General features: G+C 40.0%; 1 protein-coding gene and 1 long non-coding RNA gene across 2 annotated transcripts; both read right to left on the bottom strand.

Annotated features, from left to right (window-relative positions):
* Window positions 1–6,242: 6,242 nt before the first annotated feature.
* On the bottom strand, window positions 6,243–8,490 carry LOC121788348 (ferruginol synthase-like). Its single transcript, XM_042187054.1, has 2 exons — window positions 7,455–8,490; window positions 6,243–6,918 (listed from the first exon to the last, which is right to left on the bottom strand). The coding sequence occupies exons 1-2, from the start codon at window positions 8,313–8,315 to the stop codon at window positions 6,319–6,321; spliced, it is 1,461 nt and encodes a 486-aa protein (XP_042042988.1). The 5' UTR covers window positions 8,316–8,490; the 3' UTR covers window positions 6,243–6,318.
* A 2,117-nt stretch (window positions 8,491–10,607) lies between these two features.
* Window positions 10,608–11,344, bottom strand: LOC121788349. The gene is made up of 2 exons (XR_006047719.1): window positions 11,010–11,344; window positions 10,608–10,745 (listed from the first exon to the last, which is right to left on the bottom strand). It is a non-coding gene; the product is annotated as an uncharacterized LOC121788349 (long non-coding RNA).
* Between the last annotated feature and the right edge of the window lie 755 nt (window positions 11,345–12,099).

Raw genomic sequence — 12,099 nt, 5'->3', positions numbered from 1 at the left:
TTAAAATCCTAAAATTTAAAATTACATAATTAAAATCCTAAAAATTTAAAATTACATAATTAAATTCATAAAATTAAAAACCCACTACTCTTGGCCGAATTTCGCCCACATGTGTTTGATTAGGTCTTATTGTAGCTCAACGTGGGTTCGGGTATCGCGCATTGTGTGTCTTGTTTCGATCCTCTCACCCACCGTCGTATGCACACCTCGGCGTGGGGGACACCTCGCGCTTGAGCTTCCGGCTTCATCATCGTCGTAAAAGCTAGCCGCCCTCGGTCCTTCGTCGGTTATAATCATGTTGTGTGACTCAACTTATTTTAACACAAGTGATACCCGCAAGTGTACGGGGCTAGTGTAGCAATTAGTAAGCAAGAGTATCGTATCCCACAGAGACAATTTTGTATCACTTAACTACCACGAACAAAAATCAACTACTATCTAGACAATCAAGAAAAGATTGGCTTGTTCTAACAACTAATAAAAGCATATAGTAAGCAAGTAACAATTAAGAACAAGGAAACACGGTGTAAAAAGGATGTGAAAAGATAATATGGAGAAAATTGCAGAACTCAAGGATCCGATGCACAATTCCAAGCTCTTATCCAGTCAATTCGCTTTACCTTTTGGTGTCTCTAGAGTTACTAAGCCGACCACAATTATAGATTAAACCCCTCCCGAGGTGAGAAACCTGTGGATTAGGTGCTAGGATCGAAGTCCCCTTCTAATCCTAAACTCCTAACTCCCAAAAGCTCGATTAGGTCAATGACCTCACTCAAAACCTCAACTCTCCCGAGTTCTATTGTATTAAGGTGTGAATTATTCTTCTTTCCGGATTAATTATTTCATCTCCCGATTAATCTAATTAATCCTACACAATCAAGTGGTGATCAAGCAATTGAAAGGAATAAACCCAAGAATAATCAAATAACTACAAGAGCAAGGCAAGAACAAAATCAATCGGATAAAAACTATGAAATCAGTGCATCATCACCAAGAATTCTACAAGAGATGTTTAGCTACTCATGTTTATAGAGAAAACCATGTTCAAAACAAATGAATTCAACAAATACATGAAGTAAAGATAGTAAGACTCCTGTGAGATCAATCGATGGATAGGTGACTTCAATCTCCCGATTGGAAGTCTTCAATCTTCAATTTTCTCTCTCAAAGGTGTGCTTGGGGTGGTGTGTGAGTGTAGGAGGCGTTAGGTGTGGTGTGTAATGAACCCTAGGCTTCTTCTCCTCTTAATCCCCTTCAAAAATCGCGTTTTTGGCATAAAAATACGTCAAAACAACGTACCCGGCCGGGTGGAATTATAAAGGGTAAAATTCACCCGGCCGGGTGATGATTTTCGACCAGATTCTGCTCCATTTGATACACCCGGCCGGGTGGATTTACATGGTAATAATTCACCCTGCCGCGTGAGATTTTCTGGACAGCGCGGTGTTCGTAAAACGACCATATCTCTCTCCTCCAAAGTCCGATTGGGGCGTGTGAGGTACTTACGCGAAGCTCTTTCGAAGACGGAGAGAATGATGTGCATTGGGGGTTGATTGGACTTCAAAATCTTCAGTAAAATTGTCTCAAGCCAAGACTGCTGCACATCCACCTATTTTGCACCTTTTTCTACACATTCTTAACAAAATGGTCAATATACCAACATAATACAGAAGTAGATGTAAACACGCCTAATAATAGATGAAATATGATCAAATTCATACAAAACCACCCTCTAAAACCATGTAAAATCCAAGTGTGTCATTGTGTAAGATAATACACGTGTACATGATATTGGCGATATTTTTCATGTACTACAGCCAAGACGGAGCCTTCACAATGTTGAATCGGGCTTGAAGGACCCCAAAGGCTCTTTCGACGTCTTTCCATGCGGACTCTTGACGCTGCGTAAAAAGAACCTGTCTCGGGTCTTGCGGGTTGCTGAGCGTCTTCACGAAAGTCGACCACCTTGGGTAGATACCATCGGCGAGATAGTAACCCATGTGGTATACATTTTCGTTGACGGTGAAATCGATCGCCGGTGCTACACCATTCAACACATCATTGAAGATGGGTGAAGAATAGAGCACGTTCAAGTCGTTGTTGGATCCAACAACATCGAAATATGCATGCCAAATCCATAAGCGGTAGTCGGCGACAACTTCAAGGATAAGTGTTGGGCAGCCGCCTTTGTGGCCGCTTAAGTGTTGCTCCCTCCAAGCAGTTGGGCAATTCTTACACCTCCAATGCATGTAGTCAATGCTGCCAAGCATACCGGGAAAGCAATGGACTGTTTCGTGAAGACGAAGCAACCGTTGGCAATCTTCTGTGGTGGGTGCCCGAAGGAATTCATCACCGAAAGCTGTACGAACGCCCTCGCAAAAATTTTTAAGACAAAGGATTCCAGTGGACTCACCGACATGCAAATACTCGTCGAAGATGTCGGCCGTTTGCCATGTAGCGAGTTGTCGGATGGCACACGTACACTTCTGCAACGCCGAGAGACTTTGCCGACCGGCTGCATCTGGATCTGTTTGGAAGAATTCAACACGGACGGACAATGTGTTGACAATACGCATAAACAAGTGCTTTGACATGCGAAAACGACGCCTAACGTAATCTTCCAGAAACCGCGGCGGGTCGGCAACGAGCCTTTCATGGGCTCCCTCCCGGTCACGATGGATGTAGCGGCGAGTTGATCTAGTTGGTTGAGGAGGATGGGCGGGGGTATTCGTTGCGACATATGCTTCATAAGCGGCACGATGTTATTCGTAGTATTCTTATTCTTCGCGCTCCGCTTCCGCTTCCGCAATGAGATGGGTGAAATCTATTTGAGGTTTTGAGTGAGAGATGAAGGTGTAGATATTAAGTTGTATGAAAAATATGAATAAGAGGTGAATGAGAGATGATTTGATGTGAAAAATGGATGATGAATGTGTGTATTTATAGATGATTTTGGGGGGAAAAAATAAAAAAAATACAGAAATACGGGCAAAAAATCGACCATTTTTTTGGGATTGGGAATTTTTTTTATTTTTTGGTATTGTTTTCACTTTTTTAAAGAACATAAAAAAATGATTTTCCAACGGATATGCCGTTGGCCTATCACACGCTGCCACGTCGCCTGCTCGCTGGCACGGACGTGCTCGATGCATCGAGCAGCGCCGTGCCAGCGGCAAGAGTGCAGAGGCGGACAGCTCCTCCACGCCGTTGGTACGGACGGACGGACGAGCATGTGCTTACCGTTGTGTATTCTCTAACTACACTACTCATGGGCTGGCGTTACATTGCACTGGCGTTACATTGCACTTTACTCCTTCACTAATTCAAAACATAACATCTGCGACTATTCATATGTTAATTTAGTAGTATTTCTTATTTTAACTTTTTGTGTATCCCATTAAATCATTTCTTTAATTTACAAATACAATTAATTAAAAAATATTCATTAAAAAAATTAAGATATAAATTTCAAAAATAAAAAAGTATATAATTTAAATCCGAAATTTGAACTGGTGTCTTGTTATTAGATCATCATAACCGGTCTCATAATGACACCGTTTTGAGCCGCCTTTCTTCAATCCTGTCGATGGTGGAGAAACTTTAAATATGTACTCACTTGGTCGAAATGACTCTGAAGCATCTTCAACCTAGAGGGGAATTCTTGCAGGCTGCACGTTATTGTAGGTTTTAGTCACCCTCACCCAAAAACCATTCCGGTTTTGTTGGTTCCCACGATCGGATCCTCCGTCGTGGCGATCCACACTTCAAACAATTTCTCAAATTGGCCGCCGAATTTCGGATTCTGAATATTCTTTGGGATTTTGGTCGTTATCTTCCTAGATTTGGGACAACGATTGCGACAACCCGCGGGGTATCGCCTCGTAGTGCATGTTGGGCATGTGCGACATGTAAGGTCAGTAAACGTCCTTAGTTGGAGTCTGTGGCCTCTAGCAGTAGGGCGTTGCTGAGTCTTGGGTACTCGAAGTCATAATCAGGCGACAACACGTTGTTGTCGTTGAGTTGAGGCTCACAAATTCCATCCAGGTTGGCCGACCATATTAGCACAATTGAAAATGATAATTTGGACAGAAATATGAGTGAGATAAAATAATAGAGTGTTTTGAGTCGGAAAAAATTACTATATGATAAATGGGTTATTTATAGATGATTTTAGGATAAGTTGGAAGTTAAAAAGATGATTTTTTTAAAAAAAATAATCAGTAAAAACATTGATATTTGGAAAAGTGGAATTTTTTTATTAAATGCTAAATTTATTCGATTTTTTAAAAATTAATATTGAAAGTTGTCAACGATGCTCAACGAAAGCGCGCCACATGGGGAAGGGAGGTGGCACGCTTTCTCGAAAAATCCATCTCCCCTCTCGAAACCCCTTGAGACGAGACACTTGCAATGGTGTCTCGACGGGGTCTCGTCTCGACGAGACACTAGTGGGCACAGTTACGGAAGCTCTTAGGCCATTCGTAACCCCATCCTCTTATCCATTTCTTCCTTTCACTATTCATAGGTTTGTTGGAGCATAATTTAGTTATTTATCTATTCTGAACAAAAATATATATTAGTCTAGGTTCATCCATCTAGTTCATCCCTATAGTAGTAAAAATTGAATGATCCTTGAACTCTTTATTCACACAATTATTTAACGAGAATTTTATACAATATTACTACTAGTTCATCCCTATACTAGTAAAAATTGAATGATCCTTGTAGTATATTGTTGCTCTTGTTTCAAATATTTCCACGTAAATTTCCAATCAATCAAGTCCATATTTCATGAATCGGATCGACTACTACAATTTTATTCAATTGCTATCTCATTTTGGCAAACTGCATGTGGATCTATACTCTATTCTTCCGCGTGTAATTATCATATTTGAGTTTGGTGTGTACTTTAAGAAATAAAAAGAAAAGATAATAGAAGGTGAACCACATTTTTATACTCCATATTAATTGTATAATAAAATGTGAGTTGAAAATAGTTTGTTGAATGTGAGACCTACCATTATAGTAAAGTGAATTGGGTCTCTTATTGGCGAACAAGCTAAAATAGAAAAACGGGACTCCTAATAACGGACGAAGAGAGTACATCAATTTTTTTGGTTGAGGAAGATGCACCATCCAACCTCCTTAAATCTAATAAACTAAATTGGATCTTCATCAAATTATAACCACACCGAAACAAATTTTATTATTGTAAAGATGGAGATGCAACAAACCAATATCTCATCCCAATTTCAAGTAAAAAAAAAAGAGGTCCAATTTCAGAAACAACAAAGTGGAATGGCCTTGAGGCGAATCGCATTGTGCAATGCCATTCCGAACTCCTCGGTGGTGTCAGGACTCACCCCTCATTCCATTTCCCATTCAAAATTGTGAAGCATAGAGCCCAACGAAAGCGCACCATGTGGGGACGGGGAGGTGGTGCACTTTCTCGAATAATGCATCTCCCCTCGCAAAACTCCTTGAGACGAGACACACTTGCAATGGTATCTCGCAGGCGTCTCGTCCCGGCGAGACAAGACCTAGATACTAGTGGGCACAGTTATGGATGCTCTTAGGCCATCTGCAACCTCATCTCTTATTAGTCTATTCCCTTCACTATTCATGGATTTGTTGGAGCATAATTTAGTTATATATCTATTCTGAATAAAAAATATATATTATTGTAGTGTATTAGCATAGGTTCATCCTCCTTGAACTCTTTATTAACTCAAGCATTGGAAAAGAATTTTATATCTACTACTCCCCCCGTCTCATTTTAGGAGTCATTTGAATTCGGCGCAAATTTTAAGAAATGTAAATGAAAGTTGGTGAAAAAAAATAGTAGAATGTGAGTCCTACTTTTATATATTAGTTTTATAGTAATAAAATGTGAGTGGAAAATGGTTAGTGGAATTTGTGCCTATTACCATTTATGCAATATTTCAACTGGGACTCCTAAAGTGGGACACTCAAATATAGTTAACCGGGACTCCTAAAGTGAGACGTATGGAGTACAATTTTATTCAATTGTTATCTCATTTTGGCAAATTGCATGTGGATTTATACTCCATTCTTCCGCGTATAATAGTCCCATTTGAGTTTGGTGCGTAGTTTAAGAAATACTATAAAGAAAAGTGAGTAGAATAAAATCGAGAAATGTGAACCACATTTTTTATACTCTATATTAATTCCATAATAGAATGTAAGTGACAATGGTTAATTGAAGGTGAGACCTACCATTATAGTAAAAGTGAATTGAGTCTTTTATTGGTCTCTTATTGGCAGACAAGCTAAATAGAAAAAAAAGGGCTCCAAATTTCAAAAACAATAAAGTGGAATGGCCTTGAGAGGAACTGCCTTATGCAATGCCATTCCGAACTCCTCCGTGGTGTCAGGTCTCACCCCTCCTTCCATTACCCATTCAAAGTTGTGAAGCATAGAGCCCAACATTAGAGACAACATTCTATCGGCCAGAGGCAAACCCGGGCACATTCTTCTCCCCGACCCAAATGGAATAAGCTCGAAATCTTGGCCCTTGAACCCTATATTGTTGTTTAAGAATCTTTTAGGCTCGAAAGAAGTAGGGTTGGGCCAGATGCTCGAATCTCTGCCTATAGCCCAAGCGTTGACGAATATTTGGGAGTGCTGAGGAATTACGTAACCCCCAATCTCGACCTCACGAACCGCCCGTCGAGGAACCAGAAACGGACCGGGAATGTGTAGCCGCAAGGTCTCTTTGATCAGTGCTTGCAGGTATGGGAGTCTTGATATGTCCGATTCTTCAACTTGATTCTTTTCTCCAATCACACTTCTCAGCTCATTCTTTGCATTACTCATTTTCTCCGGATTAGCTAACAATTCTGTCATTGCCCATTCAACTATGCATTGAGTCGAGTCTGATCCTCCCACGAATAAGTCCTAATATATGTAGAGACAGAATTTGAAATTAACCACAATTATTAAAATACCTTTAGTAACATCTCCTACGCCATTGTCAAACTAATTGAATAAGTGATAACACCATATTTTTCAAATAAATGCATTGCCGTTTCAGGATTTTTTTTTCAAAACTTGTGTAACTATATTGTAATTAGAGTTGTCAACTAAGCCCGTTCAAGCCATACTCGGTATGGGCTGGTCCATTACCAAAATGAAGAAGGCCTAGACAGGACTCATAGGTATGAACTCTAATAATTGAACTATTTTTCAAACCAGACCAAAGGCCATCAAAAGTCCATATATAACTGACACGAGTTTTAAAAAAATGTCTCACTTTATAAAATGCAGTGCTTAGAAAAAGTTAATCGAATATGTAGCATACTGAATTTGTAGAATGTAGGGTTGCTTACTAAATATAATAAAAGTGATATAAATATTTTTTGACATAAGAAAAAAAAAGAAAAAATAAGATATTTAATGACGAAAGATGTGGGGTGAAGAGAGGGAGGTGTCACCAGAAACAAATGTTGAATGTCCTTGTAGGTCAAGTCATACTCAGATCCGTCCATGAGATGAAGAAGCGCAGCCAGCAAATCATTCTTTGTCTCCATAGATCTCGATTCCATCCTCCCATCAATTATCCCTCCCAACACACCAAGCAATCTCCCAAAGTAAAACTCCGACCGCTTCTTGATCCTCTGCGGATCCAACCGCTTCAGAATCGGAAAAAAGTCGGCCACATTCGGAGTCCCCAAAATCTTGGTCACGCCCTCGATCGTCTCCTTCAGCTGCTGCGTCGCATCGGATTCAAACTCAATCAAATCCACCGAGAAAAACGTGGCGCTCAGAAGATTAAACGACGTCACAAACGCCGCCTGCCCCAAGTCCACCGCTCGACCCCTCGCGCTGCACTCGCGCAAGTAGTCCACCAGCCTCCCGACCTTCTCGCGCCGGACTCCCGCGCCTCCGTCGAGGCGCCGCGCCGAGAACATCTGCTCTTTGCACAGTTTCCTCAGTTTTCTCCACCTCTCTCCCACCGGTATGAGCCCGATTGAAATCTCGTCGAAGCCGTGGGCTTCGGCGGCGGCGGGGATGGTGCGGCCGGAGAAGGCTTGGTCGTGCTCTTGCAGCACCAGTCTGGCGGAATCTGGCGACGATACGACGACGGTGTGGATGCTTCCGAGCTTGAGAGACATCAGAGGGCCGTAGGTTTTGGAGAGGTGGGTGAGGGACTTGTGGGGGTTACGGCCGAGTTGGAGGATGTTTCCGATGATCGGAAACGGGTATGGCCCCGGTGGAAGGTTCCGGCGGCGGCGGCGGAAATGGGACCATGCCAGAATCGATACGATTATTGCGATCAAGAGTGAGAGAGCCATGATTTAGTCAATTGAAATCGATCATGAATTTATACGAGAAGGGAAGAGTGTCTTTATTCTACTTACTAACTGCAAACTACATTGACGGAAATCTTGATTAAATAATTAATTATTCAAGGAGAACGACGATGACTGTATTGATTAGATTTGAAATCATCAATTTATTCAACAGCTGACGCCAATCCTATTGTTTATTCAACAGCCGCCGGCGAACGAAGACGAGTGTCCGCCCCGCCCCAGCCCAGTTTGTTGTCCATAGCCCCAAAATTTTGTGTCCGCCACTATAGTGGACACTTCCAATAGCCCCAAATTTTATAATCAACTTTCATTTTATAATGTTTCAAGTAATTATGAATAAATTTTATCGGGCTATACGTAATTAGAAGAACACGACTATACGAAGTAGAATTAAAATTAAAATTAAAATTAAAATTAAAATTAAATTTAAAATTGAAATGTAAAAAAAAAAATTAAAATCGGCTATAGCAGCGGCGGTCGGTGCCGCCACTATAGGCGCCGCGTCTATAGCCGCGTCCGCCCCCATTTCGCCGCGTCCTCGCCCCGGAGTCGGATGAAGCCCGTCCGCCCCTTACCGCCCCCATTTCAGTGTCCGCCCGCAATTTCTCCACTATAGCCCGCCCGCCCTCCGCCCCAACCCGCGGCTATAGCCGCGGGCTCCCCATAGTGGATACCCTTATACTCACTATCTATTAACTAGCCTTCAAATATATATCTCCCAAGTATTTTTCTTATGATATTCCAAATATATATCTACATATATTTTTCTTAGGACTGACAATTTTTGGCATGACACGAACCCATACGAATATAATGAGTATGTGTCAAAGCTTATTGGGTTTGTGTCCTTATCGTGTCGACACGATAACGACACCAAAATTTCGTGTCGTGTTCGTATTACACGTTTAAGAAATAATATTAATATATTATAATATTATTTTTTTATTTTAATTTTAAATTAGGTTCAGATTCGTGTCGTGCCGTGTTCGTTTCGTGTGTGTGGAATGATGGATTTTTTCTTTGTTGTTTGCTGGATTTTAAATTAGATTGTGTACTTAGATTTTAAGTTTTTAATCATATGTTGTTATCAGGTTCTTATCGTGTTATCAGGTCGTATTATTATAATGTCGTTATTGTGCCGTGTCATATATGTGTTGTTATCGTGCCGTGTTGACCCGAAGTGGTTCGTGTCGTTAATGAGTTTGTGTCGTGTTCGTGTCTGAGGATAGCGGGTCGTGTTCGTGTTTGAAGTTTTCTTAACGGGTCGTGTTCGTGTTTGTTATTATCGTGTCGTGTCGTTATCGTGTCAACACTATAACGACACAACACGCACGATTTGTCAACCCTAATTTTTCTAACTAAAGTATTCTAATATACTACTCCCTCTGTCCCACGATAAAAGTTATGTTTTGTGGACACGAATATTAAGAAATATAATAAAAAGTGGGTTATAATAAGTTAGTGGAATGCAAGTCCCATTTATATATATTAGTTTTATAATAAAATATGAGTTGAATAAGTTGGTGGAATGTGTGGTCTACTTATCATTTATGGTAAAAATGAAATATAGCTCTTATTGTGGGATGGACGAAAATGACAAAATACGACCCTTATTGTGAGACGAAGGGATATAAAAGTATGACTCATATTTCATTAACTTTTTCCCCACATTTCCTTTACATTGTTAAAAACTCAAGCTAGGTCAACTTGTGATATTTAATGGCAGACCAAAAGCATAATTTAATCTATTTTAGAATTGTGCTGATTATCTAATACATTCATTGTATTGTTAAGGACAAATATGGTAAACTTCTTGATAGTATTATCTCCTCGGTGATAATGGATTTGTAGATCGATGAGTCTCGTGATCTTACCTGTTCATGTTGAAGAGTGTTTTCTACGTAAAATGTTGATGTTGCTATCTTTCTTCTCGTTTCTCATTATTATATCTTTAATTCATCTAAATTGGGTGCTAGTAAATTGTGCTCCTGGGTATGTTTGATAACAATGAGTGGAAAAGGAGTGCCAAGAAAATCATTCAGATTTTGACCGAGAAAAGAGTTGCTCTACTATTGTTTGATACAAGGCATAAGTGGATGCCGATTATATTTTTTGGACGAAAGGCCCTTTTGGTTATAGGTTTTAAATATATGGAGATTTTATAATTTTGGTCAAAAACATTATCTTTTGAACTATTCGGTCTCTCACAAATAAAAACGAGTCACATTTAGTCTGAATTGGACGGAAATAGTTAAATTTAACGGTCAATGAATATTAATTGAATTTTGACCTGATTAATTTAATAATAAGTTAATATTAAGATAAAAATTACACTGAATAATTAATCTGCAACTTCATTGTAGTAGGACAATGAATTCCCTCCGCCGCAGCTCTGATCTTCATCCGCATTGACTTGAAAATTGTCGCAATTTGCAAAAGGAGGAAAGGAAATGGTAAATCCGTGAGAATTGAATTAAGGAGCTAGCTGCGGTTTATAGTATACTTGATTTCGTTGTTGCTATTCTGATAAAGTATTTTGCAACTCTTCATTTTTTTTGCTCAGCGGTGATGCTTTGCTATTTTTCTGTACTTGAATTAAATTCTAATAATCACGAAATTAGAGATTCGATTAAATTTAAAACTTCCCAATTAATTACGGCACAAAGTAAAACTTACCAACCCAAATCTGCAAATTTAGAGCATCATTAACGCAAGGGGCCTGGCCGCAAATCGCGAGTCCCGGCCCGAGACGCGCGTTGGAGGGGGAGGATTTGCGGCCTGGGCCGGTCCCGGGGTCCGGCCCGGGCTCGCGTTGGATGGTTCGGGGCCTTGACGGAGCTGCAATTTTTGCCAAAAATTGGAAGAGGAAGAAGAGGGAGGAAGAGGAAGAAGAGGGAGAAGCAGGAGAGGGAGATGGGTGACGGAGCCCAATTTTCTGATTTCTTTTGCATTTGGAAGAGGTAGAAGAGGTAAGGGAAGAGGAAGAAGAGGGAGGAAGATGAAGAAGAGGGGCTGCGGATCCAATTTTCTAATTTTTACTTTTTTGCATTTTTTTGCATTTTTTTATGTTTTAATTTTTAGTTTTTTTTTATTTTTTATGTTATAATTTTTAGTTTTTTTGCATTTGTTTTTTTTCTAGGATTTGTAATTTCTTTTTTTGAATAAACAATTTATTTTTTCGGTTTGAATTGTTCAACGTATTGCATTTACGAGTCAAATAGGTTGAATTTGTGAATAGTGTCAAATATTAGTTGCGACTCTGATTGTGGCCTGCATGGTTAGAGCAGTTGGGATCTGAGACTCAAATTTGAGGAAATAATGACGTGAAGGGACTTGGGGCCTGAAATCGGGCCGGGCTAATGATGCCATTAGACAACAAGGTACAGTCAAAAAGTCAGTTGTTGAGATTGCAAGAAGAAATTGAATAAATTGGACGTGGAGATCAATTGTACACTCCCGGCTCGAATTCGCAATATATTTTGCAGAGAAACAAAAGGGAAAGGGCAGCCTTGAATCCACGGAGGAAAGGAAATAGTCGGAGTGTATGTGTTAAATTAAAATCCTCAAATCCAACTGAAAAGCAAGAATAAAAACCATAGAGGCAACTAACTCTTCACACAAGAATTTAGAGACTTAACACACCCAAAAAATTGGACGTAGAGAGAATAAAACGCCGGAAAAAGTGTGAATGAAATTACCCCACGCGACGCGAGGGTTAATTCCTAAGCAACTGCATATACAAACTTGTAATTATTTTTTTGAGAAG

The sequence above is a fragment of the Salvia splendens genome, unplaced genomic scaffold (genome assembly GCF_004379255.2).
Source record: "Salvia splendens isolate huo1 unplaced genomic scaffold, SspV2 ctg1019, whole genome shotgun sequence".
Taxonomy (NCBI): Eukaryota; Viridiplantae; Streptophyta; class Magnoliopsida; order Lamiales; family Lamiaceae; genus Salvia; species Salvia splendens.
This window is presented reverse-complemented; position numbering and strand designations above follow the sequence as displayed.

Bases quoted from the DNA above. Each gene is read 5' to 3' on its own strand.
- LOC121788348 (XM_042187054.1), bottom strand. From the start codon at position 8,315: ATGGCTCTCTCACTCTTGATCGCAATAATCGTATCGATTCTGGCATGG. The intron at 6,919-7,454 runs GTGACACCTCCC...TACATATATTAG, and splicing joins ACATTCAACATTTGTTTCTG to GACTTATTCGTGGGAGGATC.